The 27,990-nt window shown below is 45.1% G+C and overlaps 1 protein-coding gene across 7 annotated transcripts in view; it reads right to left on the reverse strand.

The window, feature by feature from the left end:
• TENM2 (teneurin transmembrane protein 2) overlaps positions 1–27,990 on the reverse strand; it is an 892,554-nt gene that overhangs the window by 230,422 nt on the left and 634,142 nt on the right. For all 7 annotated transcript variants that reach the window (XM_032465127.1, XM_032465128.1, XM_032465131.1 and 4 more), the window contains one exon: positions 19,487–19,725. In XM_032465127.1, the coding sequence (XP_032321018.1) occupies positions 19,487–19,725 (239 nt within the window). The remainder of the gene's footprint in view (positions 1–19,486; positions 19,726–27,990) is intronic.

The raw sequence follows: 27,990 nt of genomic DNA on the forward strand, positions 1-27,990 counted from the left end.
TTTAGGCTTTTCCTGATAAAAGTCTCAGAGACTTGAGTCCTTCCCTTCCTCTTTGTCCCCCCCTTTGAAGGTTGGATATGATATCTGGAGCTACATCAGACATCTTGTGACAATGAGGCTGCAAAACCAAGGCAAAGACACTAAAGTGCTCAGAACGGCAAATTGGAGAGACAGGAAAGCTCACGTCCTAGATGGTATCACAGGGCGGCATAAACAGTGCCCGCTCCTGCCATCCATGGGTATCTAGCTGGCTCTGTGAGCAAAACAGAGCCTTTTCCAAGGCACCATTAGGGTTTTCATGGTTGTTGTTTCTGATACCTTGCAGCTGGATGCCTCCCTAACTGCAATGCTGCCTTGGCTGACCGTCCTGTCCAGGACTTTGTGGTTCCCTCCATAATTTCAGTTTTAAAGCACATTTCATTTTATCTCCCAGTTCCTTCTGCCTGCCCCCAGTCTTCCCATCTGCCCCGCCGCGGAGAACCAGCTGAGGAATGTGTCAGCCTCGAGCTCTCGGGACGAGGCTAAGGTGCAGCTGACTGGTCTTTGCGTGATCAGAGTATTTTCTCCTTCCTTGGAAGCTCTGTGATTGAGGGTGGTTGCAAGGACTTCTCGGGGACACATACAGTCAAAGTCACCAGCCATATATTTATAAGTTGATGCCAGTTCACACACTGGTGAGATCATGGACTCTGGACTTAAACAGAGGCTTAGTTCCAGGTCCCAACCACTAGTGTGTGACTGTAGGCAAGATGTTTTACCTTTCTGAATCTCTTCTCTTAATTACAAACAGGAAAATCGAGTCATTCAGAAGGTCAGATAGGATATGGAATGTGGAGTTCCTGCACATGGTAGGTCCCCAATAAATGGCTGGCTTCAGTGTCCATTTTACGGAGGGAAAAAAAAATCAGTGGTGATACTTTGGGAAAGACATACACTCAGGGGTACTTGTTCTCAGACCTCTGCATTTGAACCCTCTTTGCACAGCACAGTTGACCCGTTCAGTCAAATAACGTCTCCAAACTTAGCACCACAGTGTGCTTTCACAAAGGGGACTGAGGACTTTGTGAAATACAGCACCAAGAGGAATGAGCAACACGGAGCTAAAGATGACCTTCCAAGGACAATAATGGGTCTGAGCTCTTATTTTAGTTCTGGGGGTCCAGGAGGAAAAAGACACTTAGAGTCACGGTTACAAGTCAACGAGAGCAGAATTTCTCCATCTTGGCACCATCGACATTTTGGGTTGGACGATGATTCTCTGTGTGGGGCTGTGCTATGCATCACAGGATGTTCAGCAGCATCTCTAGATGCCAGGAGCATCCCCCAGCTGTGACAACCATCTCCACACACTGCCAACTGTTTCCAGGGGTGGGGTGAGGTGCACCGAGTTACAGCAAAAAAAAAAAAAAAAAAAAAAAAAAAAAACCAAACAAAAAAAACATCAAAAAACCAAAAACCCAGTGGAGTCCTGACGCACAGGAGAGTCTCACTAGGTGAATCATACGGGGGTAGATTCGCAAGTGGTTCCCAGTCCACTACAACTTTGCATGATGCACAACATCACAAAAGAGGAAAGGAAATACTTTTGCACATCTTTGGGTCCAGACTGCCTCCTTAATGAGCAGAGGGTGCGGCAGTGGTTATTACTCCATCCAGACTGCAGAAGAAGCAGTGATAACCTGTGGATTATTTCATCAGTCCGTGCCAAGGACCTCTTCAAATCAAGCCCGCTCAATGGGGAAAATATTCGCTATTCTGCGAGAAGACCTAAGGAGTTCCAATCCATCCTTTTCAAACAGGATGCTATTCCGGGCGAAGGATCACAGGAAGAGCTGTCATGAAAGGAAAGTGCGGCCTGAGAAGGAGAGTCAGCCCCTTTGTCTAGTCACCCCCCCGCCCCAAAACGTGAAGACGGAAGGGCGCTGTTTGGAGGGCCAACCCCGCCACTCATCTCACACACGGAGACGATAAAAGATCTGCTCATCAGGGTAGCTGCAGAAAAGGAGCGTCGACAATTTACTTTCACTCTCTGCTGATGCTGCTAATTTTAAGGGGTTCTTCCCCTTGAATATTCCTCCTCCTCATTCATCATCCTTTACTCAGAAAAATGCAGTCTTAGAGTTGCTACTCACTTACGCTTCTCTCCGGATCTTTCTGGGAGCCCCTGGGTCTTGAGATTGTAAAACACTGTTCTAAAAGACCTACTGTATGTACCACGAAGCTCTGAAGAGAGTAAAACTTGAGGGGAAATGCTGCTCTGAATGACAATATTCATACGCATTATTTCATTATACACTCGAGAAACGACAAGTTGGTTTGCAAGAACAGCGTAAGACGTTCTCTCACAATTTTACTCATGGTTAAGAGCCTGTTCACTCTCTTACAAACCCCACTTTAAACTTCATCCAGTCTTGGATTCCCCAGAGCAATTTCCTTTATATTTTAATTTTTTTGTGTGGGTGTGTTGCGGGGAGGTAATTAGGTTTCTTTCTTTCTTTCTTAAAGGAGGTCCTGGGGATTGAACCCAGGACCTCATGCATGCTAAGCACGTGCTCTACCACTAAACCCTCCCGCCTTATATTTTAAAGACGTGACAGTAATACTATTAGACAATAATGCTGTATTGTCCTGTGGTTATTCTAATCTCGCTGAGAAGTTGACTAAATGTAAGTGCCATTTAAAATAACTGCGCGTTTATGACTGAGCCATGGGCGTGTTGGGAGGACAAACCACAATTTAGTATCACACAAGTCAAGACATCCAACCCCAGGACGGTCTCTCATGGAGGCCTGGGGAGGCGGCAAGAGGACCGCACAGACTTCAAGGGTGGGCTTACCACAGCGTCGTGGTATTGCCTCTCTTGCGGGATGAAATGGAGAAGGCAAGGGTCTGACGTCATTCTTTGCCCAAATCGAGCTTGTAAACGGTGCCTGATTTAGGGCTCTCTGAAGACCAGCACCATGACACAGGGTCAGAACCTGGACAGCAATGGGATGTCTGGCTCCACGGCCAAGTCTTACCTCCTGCTCCCCTCTTGGCAGAAAAGAGACTAGAAGAAGTGAGAAGAAGGATAAAAAGAAAAGCACAGAGACATAATGATCTACTAAATTTGGCATCATCCACACACCCAATCCAGGTAACAGAAACTCAAGTGCCTTTGGGGCCTAAATTATCTTGGTTAGTTTGGAAGCTAATTCTAAAATTCCCCAGGTAATCATGCTGTTTTATGCTTTACTTCGGGCACCTAGCATCTGAGAGGGTATTTCATGCACTTCCGTCAAACGCTAAAGCACAGAAAATAAATCGAGACTTCGGTGCGGTGCAGAGCGGGCGCTGAGGGGAGGGGGGACAAGGGCTCATTCCCTGATGTCTGGCCCTCTCTGCCCGCATCCGTAAACCCATAACCAACTTCATCCATCTCACCCTTCAGCCCGGGGACAGTGAGTCAGCCTCATTTGCAGAGACACAGGCAGCTGCCTTAGAGTTTCAACCTGCTCATACAGTGAATATGTAGGAGATTTATCATAATTTCAAACCTGCCTCTAACCAGCTGATCAAAAGGCAAGTTTTCTTCTTTGAAGATTTTAATTTGTAAGCTTCACTGCCCCGAATCAAAAAGGGCAATGGTACCGACTCCCAGGACCCTGTTCTGCATTTGTAAGGCAAGTGCCTTCAAGTCCCAGACCAGGTTTTTTTTGTATCTATAAATGGGTACGCTGCGTCTCAACGTATATTCTCATGTCTTTTTCTGGTTTGCAAGATTTGCACTACCTGCGAGTACCATGTTAGGGAGGGATTTTGTTAGCCTTTCAGAGTTGAGTTTTAACCCGATTCTGCTCTTCTTTTTTTCCCCCCAGAGACTTTTCATACGAAATCCAAAGTGAATGCCTCTGAAGGGGTCTGGATGGGCTTTATTGGATCAAAGGCCCTCTCATAATAAAGCAACCTCACTGAGATTCACTGAGTGCATTAAAAAAAGAATGGCTTTGTACCAGCCCTGGTAGAATCACACGCCAATAAAAAAAAAAATGCTTTGGCCAACCATGCTTTTAGAAAAGGGAGTGGTGATTTCAAAATGGTGGGTTAGTTTATCATTTTTCAGTCTCCCTATTCTTGACAACATTTCTCTAGGGATCCAGGTTGGAAGCCTGAAGGGCATATTAGCTACTTCTGTCTTCACCTCCACAGTCAACGCACTACAAATCCTATCATGGATCTGTTTCTTCTTTGCAAGACAGCTCTCCCAGATTCCCTCTGCTTCTCTGTTTCCATGACCCTCCTCTAATTGGGGCCCTCAGCGACTCACATACCCACCCATTACTGCCAGAGCCTGTGGCTAAGTCTCCCCGTGTCCTGTCTTACCCTCTAATCTATCTGAATCCTCAATCAATTAGCAAAATAAATATTTATGGAGCATCTACTGGGTAATTGACATGATATCATGTCATAATTGCATCATGTTATACTGCCACTTATGAACTTAAAGCACCTCCCGATTGCCAAATTAATCAAATTAAACCTCCTGCCAGATTTCCAGGCCATCCATCATCTGGTCCCGCTCTACCTCACCTCCTAGTTTCCACGGCTCTTCCACAAGCATCCTTCCCCTCACGGGCTCAGCTGCGCATTGCCCTTCCCCCACACCCTGTTCACTCTTGTCCTCGCCTTCCCTGCTGTGAGTTCCTCTGCCGAGAACACTTTTCAGCCCATTGCCAGTTCAATGTCTCTCCATCCTCCCGTCATTCTCCACCCAGTCATTCTCAGCTCCTCCAGCCCTTCTCCCGTCTCTGAACCCCCATAGCCCGGTGGGTGTTTTCTCTTAAATAAATGCATGAAGAGCAATAATAATACAAAATAGTAATACCTTCTTTAAACTTCACATAGAAAGACCACGAAGAAAGGTATTACCATCATTATAACTATAATCAACCATTCCTGATAGTTGGAAAAAAAAAAAAAAAAAAGAGGCTTAGGGCATTGAATCAATTTTCTCCAGAGCACTAGGGTTGAGACTGGAACTCACCTTCCTAAACCAAACCAAAGGCTTCCTTCACTGGACTGCTCCAATGCCCAGCTGGCCCTTAAAATGAGGAACTGTTACAACTACAGATCAGGCCTCCTGACCCAGGTGAACAATAATCTTGGATGTATGAAGTTTTAAGGAGTCATTATTTGGGTCAAGATGGAAGGCAGGCAGGGAATTCTGCATTGATAACACTTAAAATAGAAAACCTACCCCCAAAATCATAATTAGCTCTCCTCTTCATGGCTGCCCTCCTCTACCTGAGTCCCCAGACCTTTCTCAAATCCCTACTGAAACACGTCTTTGAAGAACCCCCACGGTCTCCTAGGCTGCCAAGTGGCAGCATGGGCTCAAATCAGTTTCATGACCATGCATCTCAGTCCCGGGAAGAAGAGAGGCCTGGAGGGTGCCTGCTGGCTTGTGAGTTCCTGGATCAGGAAAAACTCAAATGAATAGCCGGGTTTGCTCGAAATTAAACAATAAAGCTTTGCACGACCATCAAAAGAAACACACTTGTGTGTGTGTGTGCGCGTGCATGCACGTGTTGACGAGCCTCTGTAGGTAAAAATAAGACAGCAACATCCTCCACCTCAAACCACGCCGACTTCTCCATCATCCCTGGCTTCCCGGCAGAGTTTAGCAGCACGCGGGTGGGACCTGACTCAGACCATAGCTCATTAGCACTGACAATGAGAAGTTTAAGGGAAAGTGTGTAATAAACAATGGTAATCCTGGCTTAAGTGGGAGAAGGCGACCTTTCTCCCTTCCCTGAAACAAATCGCTGCTGCAGGCGGCGCAAGCCTGCTCCACGATTACCAGCTAATACGACCGCGGGCAGAAGCCGCAGCTGTGGCCCCGCGCACGGGCTCCGCAGCCAGGCTGAGCATAATCCCTCATGTAATGAAAAACCTATTTCTATTTCTGAGGACTCACTACTCCTCATACTGAAGAGCCTTGTGCCTGTCACACATTTATTGAAGCTTATTACTCATCTCGACAGCGGGGCCCAGTTAGTATTTGGAATTATATTTTAAAATCACAGTTTTTCTATTATTTATTTTAGGATTCCAAGGCTACGGGGGAGAGCATGTCAGTGTTACTCCTGATGTGCTTTCAAAGGCATTAAGGTCTCCCGTTGAAATTCTTTTCTACACAGAGGACCTTGCTGGCCACATGGAAAATCTACAGTCAAGACAACCCAGGGTGACCGCCTTGGACAGGATCCCCCCCTCTCCCCGGGTGCTCCCTTGATCGTAAGGTTCTGGGGAGAGATGCGAAGTCTCTCCACTGAGCATCAGAGTCACCCTTCCTGGGCCACTGGCTTTACCTCCTCCTTGCACATCATGCTCTTTTCTTCAGCTTCCTGAGATACATGGAAGCAGTCTCTGAGGATGCCAGGGACGGGGCTGTGAACAGATGGGCTAGAACTGCGGCCTCGTCATCCGGTGGAAAAATAAGAACAGGTTTAATCGAAAGGCAGAGGATTTTCTGAACCAACCGTGAAGCACCAGGCCAGTGTTGAGTGTGTGGTGGAAGCCAGTGGAAACGACAATTCTCTCCAGCTATTTCCCTGGCCTCCTCCGCCCTTTATATTCCCAGGAAATATATATATATATATATATATATGCCAAATGTACTACAGTTACCCATATCTTGTAATAACCTTCAATGAAAAAAATATGAAAACAAATATATGTATGTATTTGCATGACTGGGACATTGTGCTGTGCACCAGAGATTGACACGTTGTAACTGACTATATTTCAATAACAAAAAACCAAAAACCAAAAACCAAAAAAAGTAGATCTATAAGTGAAAAAAACCGCATGCCTCCCCGTATTTTTTCTTTCATGCGTGCTTTCTTTTTCTTGTGGTACTTAGTTTTCTTTCCCCTCCTTTGAAATGTTTTTTACATTCTCTGCTGTGAGGGTCCACACCCCACTTTTTCACATGAGAGAAAATCAGCCATAATTTGACAGCGTTTGCACCATAAAAAGAATCCTTTCCACTTCTCTGCCAGTCAAACCTAGTGGCTTTTCATGTCTGGAGTCTGATTCTATGTTTCCACTAAGACAGCCTCCAGAGCAGTCAGCCCGTGGAAGAAAACCGCCACGCTGTGTCCGACCTGGTGAGTGAGTTTTGGGTGGGGTGACCGCGAGCCGGGAGCCGGTGAGGTCGGCTCCGGGTATCCTCTCGATGAGCCAGGCTTTTGTTTGTCCTGTTGGTTTGCTCTGTGAGGCTGTGGGAGGCAGAGGGGCAGCCCAGGTTTTAGCTAGGGGTTAGGCTGCAGTAGCGAGGGATGAAGAGAGCACGACAAAGCGACTGCGCAAAACCTGCAAGAGCATCGGACCTGCAATTATGAGAGGGGTTCAAGCTTGGCTTCCCTGTGATCTCTGTTTTCCTTTTCTTCCCCCCCTTTCTTCTTCATGGTTTGACACCATTCTCCCTGGGCCGGGCACAGAGCTTACTACCGAAATCCCTTAGTCATACAAACACGACAGACACGTCTTTTTCTTCCTTTGAGATAAACTTAGTCACAGCTATTTCCAGTCCACTCTCCAATTTGCCTCTGACATTAAAATAAGCCCTCGGTATTTTACAGCAATGAGGATAAGACAGCACTGCTGGGTCAGCTGGCCTTTCCAAAAGGCTTCACTCCTATCAGTTTTGAAGAGAAGAATAAAATAGCATGCAATTAGCATCCACAGTCCTACAAAAGAAACAGAGGTATTTCCTCCCAGAGGGGGCTGCAGCCATGAGTCCCTACACAGCACTTCCACCCCAGTCACCTCCACCCAAAGAGCCCAGGTGGAGGTGGGAATGGGAGAAGGGGGGATAAGGGTTGGGAAAAAGCCACTGATCGGTAGACTAGTAAATTTTTTAAAAGCCTAAAATTATATTAACTGTAATATATATATATTCCTTTAAAAAATTAAACTTGACAGAGCAAGCCAGATCTGGACTTTCCCCCAAGGAGACTTAAAGGTGGACCGTACAGAGGAGAGGAGGGGAGGGGAAAGAAACAGAGACAGCCTGCACCCCTGCAAATGCAAAGAAAGAAACACGGTGGAAGAGCAAAGCCTTGAAAGCAGGATTGGAAGCTGGTTTCCTTAAAGTCAGGCTGAATTTACATGTCAAAACATTTCATGAAAGTGTGCACAGAATAAAAAAATGTGCATGACCAGAACAGCTGGGTCAGGGTCTGGGGGAGTAGTGCTGAGTGGGCACCAGCGACACACGCCAAACGCCAAACGGAGGGCTGACTGCCCTCCCTTCTTTTCCACAGCCCCTCCCCGCCCCCACACCACCAGCCAGGACCTGGGTACGCAGTGAGCACGGCTCTCAGCCTGGGCACATCCACGTCCTGTCCTAGACCAAGACCTGCCCGATCAGGAACGAGGAAACCTTCCTAAATGTTGGAAGTACATAAATCCACTGAACTGGATTGGGAGATTAAAACTGTAGGGTAACCTCAAATAGTCTCTACTGGACCTTTATTTATTTTTTTTAAACACCATGAAGACTGGCAAAATAAGGCAAAGAGAAAACCTGACATAAAGTAATTCTCCTTCCTCGTGTCGTTTTTTGATCAAGATTGAAAAGAAGGCTTTGGACTTGATTAAAAACAAATGTATCTGCCCTCTGGCTTCAAGGGTCATTCCAAAGACAACACTCTGAAGACAAAAATGATTTCTAACCCCCAACTTTCCATGCCCTCTTGGGAACCCACACCCAGGTTTATTCTTTGCATCTCTGAGAGCATTTGCAGTAGCAAAGATTGGAGCGGAATTACACGGGTATCAATTAGACACAACAGAATGTAAAGCAACCTAGTGAGAAATGATTTTGCAGGAGGGGGTATTTTTAGAGGCCACCCCCAACTTCGTACACTGTATTTGAAATACAGATTGATGTTCAGCATTAAACACATTACTCTCACCTATTAGGCAAGAGCCTGCCGTGTCTATAAATTCAATTTCCTTTATCATGGTAGCTTTCTGGTTTATTGGGATAAATGTCGAACTGTCTACTGTTATTTATCTAAGTAATTCACGAAGGAACCAAAAGTTTAATGATGTAAGATGAGGTGGTGGAACGGCACCTCCAAGCAATTCTCGAGGATGGCTTTTCATCTCATTACCTTGTCTGGACGTATTGGTTCATGAAATTGTGCGGAAGACTGTGTGTAATTTCGTACGCTGGGTGTCATTTCTTTCACCATACGTGTGTTCTCTAATTGTGCCATGTTTTATCCTGCTCAATACATGACATCGCATAGTTTACGCTGCTCGTTAACATTTCTAATTATTCTATTCACAGCCTCTTATGCCTTGTTCTTACTTCTTGTCTTAATTTCATCCTGCTCGTTTTAGTGTTTATTCTTCCTTCTTTGGAGCTTCACTCTTCACTGCTGTGGTCCCAAGAAGTGTAAGCTTTTTTTTATTTGGAAGCTTTACAATTGTCAAAAGTAAATTCAGGAGGAGATAATGCCTTCATTTGACAAACACAGACAGGATAAAAATAAGACACAGACCTCCTCCATTTCTTATTGCAAAATGGTGAGAACACGCCACACTTCTAGGGGGCGAAAAAAAAGGATAGCTGACCACTGATTCATACCAATGAGTTAATAAAAAGCTTTTTAGTATAAAAGCTTTTGTTCCCTGATGGATCTGGGAAAAATGAAATTCAGATGCCTCCATCACTGTAGTATGTGTCTGATTAACATCACGGCGTGGGTCGTTTATGCAAAGCGTAACTTACCCAGGCTCTCAGCTTCCCTATTAACTGTACCATTTTATGGGGTTGCTTATTACCCTATAGGTCTAGGGAAAAATTTCAAGTAAAAACGTCCTAGATTCTGAGGTTGGTCAGCAGATTCCAGCATACGACGTGACCAGGCAGTAATTCACCTAAATAAAATTTCTTGCCCAATGGAAAACCATAAAATTAGTGTAATAAATTTAACACATTTTAAATTAGTAAAAAATTAATAATACATAAAATTAATATACAAAGTTACAAGAACTTTTTCATGGAAAAGAAAAAAAGTCTTTACCCCACAGTTCTCTTGAGATTCAGGAAGTCTACAAATCATCTTATTAAAAGAAAGTTGAAATACATGTACTGTAATTTAGTTAATACTCCAGAAGTCTATGTTTGTAAAACTTGGGGCATAAAGTGGCCTTAAAGCCAATTTTGAAAAGGTGTCTCATTCAAAGGCACACCGAACCTTCTTGAAGGATGTCATCGTGTTTATCAGCGCCTGCAGAACAGGAAGCATTTGACCCCTGCCACTTACCCTTCCCTGTGGAATATGACCAAGTCTAACCTAAACGTCATGAACGTGCCTCTAAAACGCTCATGGTGTAACGTTAAGGAAGCCAGTGACAGAACTGCATCATGACTGCCAAGGCCAAAGCAAAGCAAGATGCCTTTCTTTGACAAAGATCAGAGTCCTGGAGGCAAGTGCCAAACAGGTTTGCACAGATCTTCCCACAAATGACCTAACTCCACTGCAAACCCATCCCAAGGGAAGGGCCTTCCCTAACTGCTGTGCAGCAAGTCATGATGAAAGACATGCAAAGATGGGAGGCAAAGCTCATCCTCCCTTCTCATCTATAAGCTTTGGCTTTTAGGGAGGAAAAAAAAACAAACAAAAGCTTTTGAAAGATGATACGTATTATATATATCTTATAAATTTCCTGCTGTCTCCAAGAATGGGGGATAATGTTTTCTTCTGCAAAGCTCTTTTCTTATCAACATGTAGCTTACGACTACTTTCTGAAACACTCCGATATTTGTGTATTTATTTAAGGCCAGCAGTCAGTAAGATAAAAAACGAAATTAGCGGAACGTGCAATGCATTTCCCCCTTTTTTATGGTAATATTAAATATGTTAATATAGCTGATGGACCATTTGCTCTCCTAATGCAGAGGATCTTATTATGAGATATCAATTTAATAAGAGGTTTATTTGATGTGAAAAGGGCTCAGGCAAAAATTCTGAGTGTCTATTCTTTACAAAGAAAAATATGAGTTTTCTATAAAGGAATTTTCCATGAAGGACTCAAGAAGCCTGGTTTAAGGTGACCTTAAGAGAAATGTGAATGTTCTGAAAGTCTCCTCTGGGGTCAAGTTTCTGTCCCACGAGGCTACACAGCTAAGCAAGGTGGTGTAGAGCGCGGAAGACTCTGTGTGGCCTGGCCTGTGTACACAGACCCAATTCGCCGTATGATAGTTCTCTCCTTGACCTGGTGCCTTGGAGCAAGTTCTTTCATTTCGTAGCACGCCCTCCTCTACGGACAAGCAGCCAGCAGACTTTCAGATTTAGGCCATCATTTGCTTCTTCACCTTGAGCTCCAGCTGAATCCTGCTACACATTCACGACGGGAGTACCAAATGGTGGCAGTGTGCCAGACACAAACCCTTCCCAGTCTCAGCTAGCTCCCGGGATGTCAGGGAGTCGCGGGTTCCCCGCGAGAGGCCTTCCGTGTGGGGCTTAGCCAGCCCACCTGACTGTCGCTCTGCCCCGACATGCTTTCTAACTTGGAAACACAATTTGGCCACAGGGGCAATTACACTACTAGGGGACCAGCAACTTCCCTCTACATGGGGGACAAGTCAAGCTGGAAATCAGGGTTTCTGGGTGCCTGACAGATGCCACCCCCCCCCCCGACAAATGGTTCAACTCAGCCCTAACCCTAATTAGCATTCACTGATTCAACAAATGTCTATTGATGGCATACGAGGTGCGAGGCACTGTTCTGGGGGTACGATGACCCAAGAACCTGCTTTATGCTTCTCCCTGGACCTGGTATTTCGCTAGTTCTAAGACTTGAATTTTTTTCCACATCTCTGAAATCAGAATGCTCCTTCACAACAGGTGTTTTCTTATAACCGAGGCTGGCCAGGCAGCACGCAGGTCTGCCAGTGTGGCTGCATTCCTGTCTATGCACATGGTCATGTATCAATCCAGGTGGTCTGTGTCTACCTCTTTCTAAAAAACACAAAATAAAAAATAAATGCTACAAAATCATGCCATGTTTTAACCGACAACCTTTTATCTCCTTGGGGATGTACACAGTAATCACACTTCTCATTATGCTCATGTCGGATTTCAGGCAAAGCCTGTATCCTATCCATGCATGCCTGAAGCATCTTTCCAAAGTAGGAATTATCCCCATTTTTTTTTTTTTGGATGGGAAACTTAGTTGCAGGGAAACTAAAGCCCATAGTCATGTTGCTTTTAAGTATACACATCAGAATCCAAAGCCAGGTCTCTCTGACACCAAAGCCTGGGGAGGTGCTTTCCACTGCATCACACGGCTTCTTTCGTTAATTACCAAGACAAGGCAAGAACCCCTGTAACTGCAGTAGGTAGAACGCAGAATGAAATAGTACCTATTTACAGTACCCTCGAAACAGCGCCCATAAATGAACCAATGAGAGACTTAGCAAATGGGGATGTGTGGGCTTGGTAACTGCCCTACGTGATCCAGACAAATGAACAGCGTGTGTGGAGACAGACAATGATGTCCCATTACTGCTTCTGGATGGATGACTGCTGGAGAGAGGACTGTTACAGAGAAAGTCCAGGACAGAGCCAAACGGTGATTCAGGGGACATACAGATGGTGAACACTCCATCCTCATCCACTCAACACAAAGTCCCAGGCTGGCAGGTGACTCCAGTGCCCCGTCCCCTTACTGTGGTCCTTGGCAACATGGGGATGTGGCATCAACTCCTTCCTGCCTGGTTTTGCATTAAAATGCTCTACAAAAGTCAGGACCAAAAGTTGCTCACTCCTTTCCACCCACCAAGTCCGGCCATGAGAGTGGAAAGCCCTGTATGGACCGACGACCTTGATTTCCAACAGGTGTCTTGGTGGGGGTTAGCAAAAAATCTCCCTCCCCTCAGCAGAGGAACTCATCTTTTCTGAACGTCAAACACAACATACAAATGTTGCCACGAGGCTGCTAGGTGATGGAGACCCAGCTAACGACTTAATTTACTTTCCACCAGTTGACAGACCCTCTGAAATCAGGTATACAGTTAGGAAGTAGCGGTCCGACTGCCAGAAGCTCACGAGCGCGGGAGCACTGACAGGGCTTTATTATCCGGTTAAGAGCACATTAGCATATCTATTTGATAAAAAGTCTGCTGCTGACATGGGAGCGGGTAACATAACTGGGTCCCCTGGCTTACTGGTGGGCAGTTCTCTGTGTGGTTGACCATGAGGTTTGGCCATCTGGGACCCGGGGGCAGGGTGGAAATGTTATTTGCCAAATTGTTCAGACATCGTCATTAGCATTTTGCCCTTTAGATAATGGGAGGTAAATACATACTTTGGAATTCATACAGGAGGGGAAGTTTAGCATCTCTGGACAGTCCAAGAGCAGCAGGTTTGAAAGAGAGGGCCGACGTTTTTTTCTTAGGCTGCCAGGTTGAGCGCCCTGTTCTCATCATTTTCCTGTCATCTTCTTTACATTTCCCCTAAACCTGCTCCGTTCAGCGAGATGGGAATACACAAAAGAGCAGCTGAGGACGCAGGTTTCATCAGCGTGAGTCTCAACACATCAATTTCCAAGGGGAGCAACTTTAAACACATGGTAGGCTTTTAGTTTCCATAGAAAATAATCTCTCATTGTTCTCAAAAGAAACTGAAAGCACCCCAAATTACCACACTTTTAACATCCTGACATGTTGATGGCCCGCGTTCTTCCCAGATCAAAGTGAGAGTGGCAGAAGACAGAGCAGTGAACATCTTACTTAAAACATAGTATTTCATATTTGGCAGGAATTACTGTAGTGAAAGAGACAAGGTGACTTTCTAATATATATATATACGTATTTTAGTTTGGCAGGGAGCTGAAGAGCTAAAAACTAATTAAGGATGACATAAATGCTCTTCTCTTTCTCTTGGCCCCCTTTCGTTTCCCAACCACGTGGAGAGTTTTTGACAGAAGATTCTTGTTTTTAACTCAGGGGTGACGGTCTGAGCCCTGGGTCATGCTGAACCGTTGGGTTGACTCTAGTCTTAGAATTACAAGGATTAGCTGGATTTAAACAGCAAAGTTACACATGACAAGCAGCTTTCTTCCCTGATGTGGGGGAGCCCTGCAGGAACGTTGGTGCCTCTAAGGAAATTAGATCTAGCCAGCATTAACCTAGGACAAGAAAGGGATGATGTCATTCGGTGACCCAGCGTTGTTACGACCTGCTGGAAAACCTCAACAAAGAAGGCATCGGGCCCTGAGTAACCTTTCAAAACTGGCAATGGTTTTGCAGAGAAACCTAGTGTCATTGAAGATTGAGAACAAGAGATTACATGGCCACACTGCTAGGCAACTCTTCTCTATCCATGAGCTGCAGCACTGTTTTCATCTGTCCATTGGGGTGGAAGTTTTTACCTTATAGGAAGTTTTTAACAAAAGAGAAAAGTGGCTTGCTTTTTCTACTTTGGGTTTGGATTAGGAAAACAGATGGAATTATCCATTAGGAATTAGGAACCCTACTTCAAAAAGACACCTCCACCCCAGTGTTCATAGCAGCACTATTTACAGTAGCCAAGACATGGAAACAGCCTAAATGTCCATCAACAAGTGACTGGATAAAGAAGATGTGGTATATTTATACAATGGAATACTACTCAGCCATAAAAACAACATAACACCATTAGCAGCAACATGGATGTCCCTGGAGAATGTCATTCTAAGTGAAGTAAGCCAGAAAGAGAAAGAAAAATACCATATGAGATTGCTCATATGTGGAATCCAAAAAAAAAAAAAAAAAAAAAAAAAAGAACATAAATACAAAACAGAAACAGACTCACAGACACAGAATACAAACTTGTGGTTGCCAAGGGGGAGAGGGAAGGGACAGACTGGGATTTCAAAATTTGTAGATACTGACAGGCATATGCAGAACAGATAAACAAGATTATACTGTACAGCACAGGGAAATATATACAAGCTCTTGTGGTAGCTCACAGCAAAAAAGAATGTGACAATGAATATATGTATGTTCTCGTGTAACTGAAAAATTGTGCTCTACACTGGAAGTTGACACAACACTGTAAAATGACTATAACTCAATAAAAATATGTGTAAAAAAAAAAAGGAATTGGGATTACAGTCAATCACCTGCTCTATTTACAGTGAATGCATCTTAGCCAGTTTGATACCTTTTTTTTTTGGTAAAAGTGGAAACCCTCTGGAAAGGTATTCTTAGGAAAAGAACAGTAATATAACCAGACAGGGGTTAGCAAACTGTGGCAACAGCACATGACACTAGGGGAGAATTTTACATTTTAAAGGGTTGAAGAAAAATCCAAAGAATAATATTTAATGACACACAGAAAGTACGCAAAATTCAAACTGCAGTGTCTGTAATTAAACTCTCCTGGAACACAGCCACGCCCATGGGCTCACACACTATGACTGCTCTTGAATGAGAATGGCAAAGTTAAGTCGTAACAGATTGCATGGCCTGAAAAATTGAAAAAAATTTTTTACTATCTTTATAGAATACGTCTGCTGGCCTCTGAAACAGAAGATATTTGGAAAAGCAGAAATAAGAGGGCAGGTTAGGAGAGCGAGGAGGAGGCACGGATTCTGTCCGCTGTGTGAGAAGATGATTCAGGAAGGAGGGGAACTGACTACTCTTCTTTGCTAATAAGGACAGAATTAGATACAGTGTTACTGATGATGCAAAAAGGATCACTTGGGTTTCGTGCTATTTGGAAAGTATGTCTTACTGTGATCTGTAGGGGAGAGCGGTCACGGGAAAGATGCCAGACGAGGCATCAGGAGACCAGGCTCCGCGAATAACCAGCCACGTGGATTTAGACTCTCTGAGTCCCAGCGTCAACTCTCGCCAAATGCTTGTAAAATGCCAATTTCATTTTCTGCTGAAGCATATGTTGGGGGCTGGCGGTATGGTTCAAACGTAATAATTATATAAAAGTGCTTTAAAAGGAACAGCTTACAGTTCAAAGCAAGTGGAAGGCTCTAGCCAGTTACTGTACGTACGCTGTCAGGATAAAGCACAGTAGAGCTGGTGTAAAACAGGTGAGAAACTCTATGCTGGTTACGTGATTCAGAAACTCTGGGATCTAGAGAGATTGCTGGTGACGCATGTATAAGAGCGCTTGAACTGCCCAGGGATGAAGGACGGCTTCCTGAGAAGGGAGCCAGCTCTCTCGTGTTTCACAGCCAGATTCTCCCAGTCTTCGCTAGGCTCCATCTGGGCCAGGGGCTGAGTAACGCACTGAGTGGTCCCCAGTGGTTCAGGAAGCTGTTCGGAGTAACCCGTCTGCGGGTGTCTTGTATCCTGGGAGAATTTGGCATGGGGAGGGGGGGATTTGATGGGAGAACGTGTCATGAAAGATCTCTGACCTCAGCTGTGTGGGCAGGACCTGGGGGACCTTTCCTGAGCTGGTAAAGGCTCACTTCTTCCATTTTGCCCGAGGGCTGGCGTTATTCTGATTTACACCCACCCACCGGCTGGATCCAGGGACGAGCTTGCCAAAGGGCTGAACTATTCCTGATCGCTCATTTTGGACAAGCTTAAACATGCAAGGAAGATTGTCTAGCCTGTTTGTCACCGTGCCTAGCAGGCCTGAACCCAGTGCCTGTGCATAAACGTCCTGGGGCCGACGCTTCCATTTCAGGACCCGTCCTGTTCTAGTGGGACACAGTCATGTAGGAGCCAGAGCGGGCTCAGGTCTTAAAATCTATGGTCTCCTTCACGGGAAGGCTTTGATTTTTATGTTGTCCTTCTGTCCTCCCTGATGGCACAATCATACGATGCTCCTGACAGCACTTTGCTCTGTGTTTTCAATGCCCTGTTTACGTCCCTGCAGCTCTGTAATTAATAATATACTGCTTTCCATTTTCAAAACCATGTATACACATTAATTAATCCTCACCATACTTTGGACTTTCTGAACGTAAATAACTATCATAGTTCCGGGTTTTACTTAGGAAACCAAGACCCAGAGGGAAAACAACTTTGTCAAGGCTAAGGGGAAAGGGCTTGCGGGGGTCAAGGTCGGCAATCCAGACCCTGACCCCTCACCCCCCTCACCATGCCTGTAGTCCCGTCATCGCCTCTGGAGGGCAGCCAACAGTAGCCCATAGCTCTACGTGTTGTGTGACCTGGCCCATTACATCACTCATTTTGAGTCATAAACTATTCTTCAATACTCCAGGGTTGAAGCATAATCTTACCCAAAGCATACCTAATAGGAAATGATGGATTATAAGGGAATAAACCATCCTAAGATGCTCGGGTCCAGCTTCCAGTAGCCTCCAGATGGAGGATAAATATGTTTCCTAATCCATCATTTACAAGTTACACACCCGATTAAAACATTAGACTCCCGCTACACGGTTTCCCATTTATATGACTGCCCTACAGAAAGCTATTATATTTTAACTCTCAAGCTCAATAAATCAGGCGCTAGCCATCTATCTCTCTCCGGCAAATGGGGTAGGCGGTCCACCGGGGACGGTATTGGCAGAAGCAGGCAGTGCCTCAATTTCTATAGTTGGGCCCCCCAGGCTGCCCACCAGCCCCGCAGAACAATAAGCCTGAGAAGTGAGCTCATGGACCTTTCCTGAAGTTTCTGACACAAAGCCAAATCACGCAAAGACCCTGGAGGCACATTCAATTTGCTTCCACTAAGTGTCGCCCTCCCTCCACCCCTGACCCCAAACTGCTACCTGGGGAAGCATACAAAACTACCTTTAATGACAAAAAAGATGCCACTTAAGTGATTGAGGGTGCAACTGACGTCCTTCCCCCTCCTCGAGTCAATCCATTACTCCATCCTTCATTAAGAGGTAAGTGAGAAGTTTTAAGTTAGGGGTGCGTGGGTATCCGACCTCAGCCCACCCGCACAGCTGGGGTTTAGCGCACAAAGGTTTTTGCAAAGCCCCAGATCAACACGGTGCCTGTCCCTGGAGTGTCAATTTTCTCGCTTCTGGAGGGCATTCCTGAGAGATGCAACTGGGAAGGGACGTAAAAACTGATTCTTCTATATTAAGATGAGCAAGGTGACATTATGGGAGAGAGCAGAAACGTCACACCAGGTTTCGGCTTGCAGTGGTTTGCCTTGGGCAGGGCCCCAGGTCTCTGGGGGTGCACAGTCACCCTCCTCTGCCGTCAGGCAGGCAGGCTTGGGCGCAATGGTCTGGGAAGTCCTGGGCCAGTTCACTCTCTGGCAGGCACCTTGCTGGCTGCCTGAGGGTGAAGGAACTGTGGGAGCCCTCATGTTGCAGGAGAAGGGAGGGCTTATCCTGGGAGAAGGGGCACAATCAGGATGATTAGGGCTGCTTTTTCCCTCCGCTCCTCTTGTAAATGGGAAGAGTTTCAGCGTCAGTGCTGAGGACTCATTTCGAGCCAGTCCCTTTTTGCTGGTGTTTTACAGGTCCGCTTTGCAACCTGGCACAGCCAATCTGGGGAGGCCTGTCACAGGCCAAACGAAGCCAGAACCATCAAGTGTTTCAAATAAACCTTAACGAACGTCACCGTGGCCTGGCGTGCACCGGGAGATTTGCCGTCGGCAACTGCACTCAGTTTACAAAGCAGCCGTGCCGGGCTCTCTGTCGAGGCCAGGGGCTGCACGCAGGCTTTGTGCCCTGCCCAGGATGCTCATATGCCTGGAGCACCCTGCCCCTGAATTCCTGCCATCTGCTGCTTCCCACAGTTACAAGGCCCCACCCGACGGACACAAACCAACATCCCTGGCACGTGAAGAAACATACTCCAGCGACTTCTAACCACGCTGCCACCCTGGGTCATACCCTGAGCTCCGCAGATCACAGCTGGTGTGGGAGGTGCACCTGATTCAGTTTCAGCAGCGCGTGGTCAGATGAGCTTTGAGGCTCAAGGGGCAGAGGCGAAGGAGAGGCTGTGGGCAAGACCCAATGCGCCTGCGTGACTTGATTCCCCACCGAGACCTGACTGGATGTTCTAGCTTCTCTATCCTGTTTCTGTTCCCCAGTTCTAAAAATCAGCCAGCTACTTTGGCTTTCCATCGAATCAAGACCTTCTAGGCTTGCTGATCACAATACTTCTTCTATTCTGTATTTTTTTTTTTTTTGGCTCAAGTTAACCAACATTGCCTGAATTTCAGGACACAAACCTGAGTTAAAATCCAACCTGGAAGAGACCAGAAGGCTATTTGAGGAGTGAGGGATGGGTTGGCAGGAACGACAACTTTCAGCTTATCTCCAAGAAAGAATACAGTCAGGACGCTTAATTTCGCTTCTGATAAATGTCATTTAGACTCGTGAAGGAGAAACTCATCAGATTTCAGCCGATTTCAGGAAGGAAAAAAAAAATCACTCCCATCCATCACTCATTTGTATATCTTTTAGGAGCCAACCAGCCCATGGTCCAGACAACAGAGGCCCTCTCCGCTACCGAGTCTGCGAGCAGGCTGCCCCGACTTACCTATGAAATACGCCAGCAGGATGGCCAAGAGGAGGGCCGCGGCGATGGCGGACAGGGCGGCGCATTTCCAGCTGCAGTACTTGGAGGGCTTCTTCAGCTTGAAGGCCTTCCTGGAGAAGGTATTCCGGGGCAGCAGGCGCGGGGGCGGCGTGTATACCGTCCCTGAGGTCAGAGGGTATCCCGGAGAGGAGCTGCTGAACAGGGGTGTGCTTCCCGAGGACGTCTTGAAGAGGAAGTGCCTGCCAGGGGAAGGGAGAGAGTCAGGGTCCACGCGCTGGCCATCAGGGACCATCCAGATGCCCCCTCCCCTCCATGGCACTAGCATAGTCCTAAGTAACTGCCCCACCCTGTCATGGATGGAGGGGCAAACGTTACATCCGATGGGACGTAAACTAACTCTGTAAACTCACGTCATGTCATGCTTTCACGGATACCTCTGGATTTTCTCCTCCAGAACAATCCTGCCAAGTATTCAAAGCCAGCATGGAAACTGAGTTACTGCTGGTCACTCAGAGATGATGACAATGATGATGGTGAAGACGACGCTGGGTTCTATCACATGCTAGAACCCATGATTTAAAGGCACTTGAAATATACTGTATAACACCTTGCAAGTGAAGTATCATCGTATCTTCACTGAAGACATGAGAAATCGGGCTTGGAAGAGTCAAGCCACTGCTCAAGAATTTCAGCCCCAAGCTCTGTCTTATGCTGAAGTCTGTGGTCTGAAACGTTCCTCTAAACTGTCTCTCTTGAGCCTGTTTTTCTGAGCTGTTTTCCCCCTTTCATCTTGCTTCCTGTTCTAAGATGCCTCTCCAGGTCATGTGATTGTGGTTCTTTCTTTGGAAACGCCTTTGCCTGTCAGCTGAACAGGGCGCCCCTGGTCTAGAACCGTGGCGTGGCAACAGGGTAATCTCTACTGTTGACCCCTAATTCAGTCCTTCCTCCGGGGTCAGGGGACTGTCATGCTAAGGATACTGCGAGGACCATCAGTTCTCCCACAACAGATCGTCTCCCTCTTATGCCTGCCATTTTTGAGACTTCAAAGGTGCTTTGCCACACCTTGTTCAAAATGATGTCTTGCCTTCCAGGGAATACACAGTGGATTCCAAAGTACGGGTTAAGTGGAGCCTAGAATCTGAGCAGCTGGAGGCTGGGGACTGTGCCTTATCTGGTACCTTGTTCATCTTTCTGGTCCCAGTTCAGCATGTTGGGGTGATGGGAATGAATGACTGGAGTTCCCTCACTGATGTGTGAATTTCTCACCTCCAATTCTGAGATTTTAAAATGTTACACCGCTACTTCATTTCTCTTCAAGTGTTCAGGAGGTGCGGCTGTATTTATGGGCCACATACAATGTGTCAGTTATAATGCTCAAGGTTTTACTTGCAACTAAATCTCACATTCATCCTATGAAGTGAGTACTTTATTACCTCAGTTTTTCAAATGAGAAAACTGAAGCTCAGAGCTAATATGCGGGTTCTCTGGGGCTTAGGCTCCAGGCTGCCTGCCTGTAAAAGCTCTATCCGGACCTCCTCTGTACCACACCACCCCTGCACACCGGGGTGAGCAGGCTTTCCCAGTGGGATCCTGAGACATCACTGTGGCTACAAATATTTGTGCTTTGGCTGCTTCCAGATAAAACTTTGAAAGTATTTTAATCCTCAACAAAGATCAAAGGAGCCTGATATGACTGTCAGAGAATCATGTCAGAAAAGGAGTATCTGATTAGTGAATTATTTAACAGGGCTAACATCAAAATAAACAACTGGTACTTAAACTTTATTGGTACTATAAGTATCTTTGATGATCTGAATATAGCCAAGAGGTTTGATTCTATAAATAAGGTTTGTCTTCCTCGTCCAATAGCTCTCTTTGAATGCTCCAGATAAAAAGAGGCTTTTGGAAGAGGAGGCAGTAGGCTCGTGTTTAAAGGCAATGTTTCGGGGCAAGAGTCATCTGGATCGGAGTCCTGGCAGTGCCATTCCGGAACAAGGAAGCTCATGTCAGTTGCCCGATGCTGCTTTTGAGAGCCTCCATGTCCTCATCTGTAAAATGGGATTAATAATAGCACAGGTGCCTCATACCCTAGAACAGGCTGTTGTGAGGATTACATGCCACCCTCATGTAGGAGAAACACTCAGCCAAGGGTGTGTTTCATGGTAAGTGCTCAATGCCCTATGGAGAGCTTTTGTTCTTAATTCCTCAGAGAACATAAGGAGCCTGAAACATGAGTTTTAATTTAAAGCTCCAGAAATGTCGAGCAAACACCTGAAGAGTTCCCCAAATCACAAAATAATAGTCCACTGCCTTATGATTAAGTGAGAACATATGTCCAACCAGAAAGCCAGGACGATGGAAAAACCCTGGGATTTAATTTAGAATTTAGAATTACTTCAAGTTTACCTCTCGAACGATTCTCCAGGAGTGGGTAGTGAAAACAGGAAATCAAATTTAAACAAAGGAATATGCAGACACCGTAAGCTGTCATTAATGAGTATTTACAAATATACGAACACCAGTGTCCCCCCAACAGAGAGCTCACCGGTTCCCATGGCTTCAGCCAACACGGATGGGATGGAGCCCCCCCACCCTGCCATCTCCACGTCTAGCCCCACGTCCCGAGACACATTCCAATTGTGTACCAGGCATCTCTTCTGCCACACTCCACAGCTCTCTTGAGCAAGTTAGTCTTCCTTCCCCTTCCTGGTTGTACTCCTCCTGACCTCCTGTTACTCTGCATTGTCTAGGACCAATCTTCACCTCCTCCTTTCCCTCCTCTTCTCGCCCGCAGTGGGGTCAAGACCCCAGCTGTCCGATTTCTCCCGCAGCCCTCCCCTCCATCCCTCTGCCACTCTTCTTCCCAAACCACAAACTCCATCATGCCTTGATCTATAAATCCCCATGGATTCTCCGGTACCTATGAGAGGAAACCCAGCTCTCAATAGGGGACCATACTCTCTGCAGCCACTCCCCGACTTTTTTTTTATCCTCATCTCCAACCTTGTGCTTGAAACTCTACGCTTCACCCAGAAGACGCAGCTTCCCTTCACCAGCCCGTTCATGCCCCTGTGCCTTTGTGGATGATGTGTGATGGTCTCCGGAGTGGCTTTTCCTGGTCTTGCCCACCCAGCCCATCCCAGCCAACTCCTACTCAGCTCCCAACCACCTGCCCAGGAAACCTCTAAAATCCCCTCCCCCCCGCCACCCCATCACTCTGTGCGCTAAAGGAGCTATGGATACATTTGTTTATATCTTTATAGTTGATATATATAAAATTATATATTATAAATGTTAATATATAAATACTGTTTACTTATTATTTATTATTATTTGTTGTATATATACCAATACTATTTATATATAAGTAACTTATAATATATTATATATTATCTTATATAAATATGTTTAATGTATCTGTCCCAAACCAAATTGTAAAGTCATTTACACTTAATACACTTCTTCTGGGTTATAAAACCTTTAATGTTAACCTACAATACAGTGTGAACATCTATGGAAAAAAACGTAAAGTACACGAGTTTTCTTGGTATTTCCAGGATCTAAACATCGGTGCCTCCACGTCAGTCATATTCATGGACAGAATCAACAAAACTGGAAGCAGGAATGTTTCAGCAACATGAGACAAGTCACAAGATGAAGAATAAGAAGTTTAAACTGACTTTAGTTATTTTTAATACATTCATTTATAAGAAATGATAAAAGAATATGATTATTATTTCTAATGTATGGGGTTGCTTCCTGAGATCCTAAAATTGTTCCCTTGACAATCTAGTTTCTTGTTCACACTTCCTTCTGAAAAGGAAGTCAGATTATCACATGTCATCACCACCCCCTTACCCCTGAAAGAAGGAAAGAAAGAAAGAAAGAAAGAAAGAAAGAAAAAAAGAAAAAAAGAGGGAGAGAGAGAGAGGGAGGGAGAAAGGAAGGAAGAAAGAGAGAGGAAGGAGGGAAGGAAGGAAGGAAGGGACTTCTAATAACATTTGGAATAAAATCAGAAGTCCCTCCCACAGCTGGCAGTGCCTTGCATGATCTGCCCTCTGTCTGTCTCCAGCTGTATCTTCCACCACTTTATCCCCCCTCACTCCATAAGTTACACTATCCTTCTGCTAGTCCGCATCACACCACATCCAACACATTCCTGCCGCAGGGCCTTTGCACCTGCTGTTCCCTCTGCCTAGAAATAGCTGCACAGTTTGTTCCTTCCTATCATTCAACATTTTGCTCCAGTGTCACTTTCTCAGAGAGATCTTTCTTGCTCCCCTTCTGTCTCTGTCATTTTCTATCTTGTTATAACCACTTTATTTTTCTTCAGAGTATATGTATTTGTGCATTATTTACTGCCTGTCTCCATCATTAGAACTGAACTTCCATCAGGTTCAAAATCATCAGGTATTTGTCTGTTGTGTTCATCTCCATACCCTAACATCCAGAATAGAGCCTGGCACTGAAAGGGCATTCAAGACATCTTTGTTGAGTGAATGACCTACAACCTTTCCAAGGCCAAAATCATGAACGCTAAAAGGACGACACTGTGAGTACTTTAAATATTAAAATTAGGATTCCTTCTGCCACGCTTTCCAATCTTGCTTTCCAATCAGGGTTACAAGTTTGCATAGTTCATACAGGCAAGTGTCTATATTCATACATACAAGGGAAGATTCTGCCACAGGGAAAAAAAAAAAAACAAAACACACAACAACCCGTTTACTTCTCAGCACTGCATTAACCTTTCCAGGCTATTTCTCTCAGACTGCTCATTGGTACTATGGTGACTGTATCATCACTGCTAAATGAAACTCATTTAGTTATCACATCCCTTCTTTCTAGTTTCTGGTACTTAAAATTATTAAACCAGAGTATCAAAAACATGTGGACTCCTCACACAATATAGTCACACCCTGGTGTTACACATCTGTAGAAGATTAAATTCAACAAATAAGAAAGATTCAAAAGAAGTGATCTTCAGATTTTGTCCCATCAATACCTGCTTTAGGATCACTTGAAGGCTCTGTCAGAAAAGCACAAGTTGTGGTATACTTATACAATGGAATACTACTCAGTCATAAAAAATAATAAAATAATGCCATTTGCAGCAAGATGGATAGACCTGGAGATCGTCATTCTAAGTGAAGCCAGCCAGGAAGAGAAAGAAAAATACCATATGATATCACGCATATGTGGACTCTTAAAAAAAAAAAAAGACACAGATGAACTTATTTACAAAACAGAAACAGACTCACAGACACACAAAACAAACTTATGGTTACCGGGGGAAAGGGGGTGGGAAGGGATACATGGGGAGATCGAGATTTGCAGATTCTAACTGCTATATATAAAATGGATACACAACAAGTTTCTTCTGTCTAGCACAGGGAATTATATTCAATATTTTGTAGTAACCTATAATGAAGAATATGAAAATGAATATATATATATATATATGCATGTGTGACTGAAACATCATGCTGTACACCAGAAACTGACACAACGTTGTAAACTGACTGTACTTCAATTAAAAAAGAAAGAAAAAAAGCACAGATTCCTGGGCTGCATCCAGACCTAGGCCCGGAATCTGGGAATGATTGGTTAAGAAGCTCCCCCAAGTGATTCTAACGTATATGAAAGTTTAAGAACCTCTACTTGAACCATTTTTGCACCTTTCAAATGGGTCTGACTTACTCAGAACCCACAAGATGGTTAGCAGGTACATTTCTTAGAAACGCAAGTTTTGAATGATGATGCTTTCGGGGATAAAGTGTCACGAAGTCCACAATTTATTTTTAAGTGACTCAGCAGAAAGGTCTCGCTATACAGATATTCAAGGCAAATGTGGCAAAGTGACAGCAGTTGCTGAAACTAGGTGGTTATTCTTCAGTTGAACTGTTCTTCTAAATTTCTGAATGTTGGAAAATTTTCATAAGAACAAGTTGGAAAAAGGCAAGCTCTGATTCACCCAAGGATCATGGCCACATGCAGCAGGAAAAGAGAGAAAATGAAGCAAGGCCGCAAGGCTATGGTCTGGCCAGATGGTCAATGGGAGGAACTGGAAGGCTGAGGGAACTTCGGATTTGTCCCGCACTGGCTCCTAAGACAGCTTCCCCGCTTGGGGGCCCGCTCAGTGCGCTCCGATGATTATCTGTGATGCCCCCACTCAACTTCTTCCCAGCGGTTGATCATGGAAGTAGCTCGAGTTCAGGACTCCAGGCGTCAGCAGAAATGTGTAGTTTCCAAACACACTTGACATTTTTCAAGCACAACTCAATTGCTCTCAGAATTGGCCACTTGTGCCTCGAAAAAGGGAAGGCAAATGAGGGGCCCCCAACGTGCTGTCCTTGGAGTTTGCTAACACTCAGAGGGAAAGAGAAAACCAGTCTTTGAAATCATACAAAAAATAAGAGCTTGCAGAAGTGGGTCATCGAAGCTTCAGTCCCAGCACCCAGCACTCTGCCCAGCACAGGTTGGGGCTCCGAGGCTGGCTGTCGAATTCAGCAGCAAATCTAAGGGTGGTCCCTCTCTCTCCTCTGTTCTGTACCTGAGGTCCCAGTGAGTTCTTAGAATAAGGTGATCATCACTTCACCCTAAACTATCCATCATTTTAGTACACGTCACCACTTCCCCTCTTGTGAAAATGAAACCATTTAATAAAAACGGTGAGAGAAGTAGAGAGCACGCGAAACTAACAGCCATTCCCCCATGCACTTGACGTGGAGGCAAAAGCCTGCATTTGAGGTAGAATCTTGGCAAAACAGGCTCCTGCTTCAGGTTGGCTTATAAAATTAAGAGCACACGTTAAACCACCGTAGAAGATTTTAAAAAGAAGTTTCACAAACAGGAAACCCAGGCATAGCATCCAGGCAAGAAGGACCCCATCAATTCAAAAGACTGTGAATTTTTATTTTCTTCTTGTGATACAGAAGGAGCTTGACTCATCAGGACTGGAAGCTTTGAGAGCCAGTGGCTGGTTCAACTACTCAAGGCTCCAACCAAAGATTTCTCTTCCTTTTTTCCGAGTCAGTTGTGAATAAACTGACTCATTAACCTCAAAACCTACCGAAGAAAGACACAAATGTGGAAAATCCCTGAACACCAAGTACCCTTTTTTTTTTTTCCAGCTTGCAACCACTGAGATCCTAAGAGGTGGTCCCCCTATCTCCTATTGGTTTAGCTTTATTCCCAGGGGAGACCCCAGCAGGGCTTCGAAAAAGAAATGGACAATGCAAACAACTGTACTGCCTCAGCTTCAGAGGCGGAGTTTTTTGTTTCTTTCCTTTCCATCTGGATCTGGATCTCCCAACACAGGGCACCACGCCGCTAACCAGGACGAGTGACTAACAGTGCAGACGCCGTCTTTGCTCACGAAGTCAACTGCAGCAAATGTTCTCCTTGAAACCGAGTGAACGTCTTGAATGGTCTCCAGGTAGCCCCGTGTGCAAAGAAAGCAGCTCCAGTTATCAGGGAAGACAGGTGCTGACTGTTGTTCTACCGAGAAAATTGACCTCCCCGGAAAATAAACTCACAGGTACTCAGAGTAGCAGATGTAAACATTGATACACAGTCCATTAAGCCCTAACAGATTTTTAGTATCATACTAGCAGTTGCTGAAATTTGATAAAAAGGATAGAGGCAGAAGTGCGCCCGGAGCGGGGGGCGTGGCGATCAGTGAGGGGGATCAGGTGTGCACGAGAAAACGCGAGATTCCATCACATTTCACTGGTGCTGGCCGTGCCCTTTGAAGCGCCAGGTTTATTGCCTCCGAAGGAGTAAGTTTAATAAAGAGGCAGCCCATAAAGGGTACTGTAGCATGTAAAGTTACTGTAATTAGGTTTTCAGGAGTTATAATAAAACATTTAGCTGGAGAGAGGTTAAATCACCACCACGCTCTCTGGCATCACCATTGTGCTCTCCAATCCCAGAAGGAATGACAGGGGTGGAGGGGAAACTCAAAGCGGGGGTGGGGGGTGCTCCTGAGAGAGACGAAGAGAGAGGCGTGGGGCATGGAGTGAAAGAGAGAAGCTTCCAGGATGAGATGGAAAAAGCAGGAGATAATGAGGAAGATGCTGGCTACTGCACTGTTCAGCCACTTTCTGAACACCCAAACTAGGCAATCTTAAGTGTTCTGCCTTAATTTTCCTGCTTGCAAATGTAAGATGTTCAAAAGAAAAAAATTAAGTATATGAGTTAAAAAAACATAGAAGGCAGAAGTCTCCTATACTCTGAGCAATAGACTGGTAAATGCCTGATGTTCAGAGTCAGACTTTTCCCTACGTATACACGTTCTTTTATTGTTTATGATTATTATTTAAAGTCTTTTTTTTTTTTTTGCTTATTTGTTTTTTAAAAATTTGGGGGGGGGTGAGGATATTAGGTCTATTTAATTATTTATTATTAGTTTTTCTTTTTTTAATGAAGGTGCTGGGGAGTGAACCCAGGACCTCGTGTGTGCCAAGCATGTGCTCTACCGTTTGATCTGTACCCTCCCCCAT

This window comes from Camelus ferus, chromosome 22 (genome assembly GCF_009834535.1).
Source record: "Camelus ferus isolate YT-003-E chromosome 22, BCGSAC_Cfer_1.0, whole genome shotgun sequence".
Lineage (NCBI taxonomy): Eukaryota > Metazoa > Chordata > Mammalia > Artiodactyla > Camelidae > Camelus > Camelus ferus.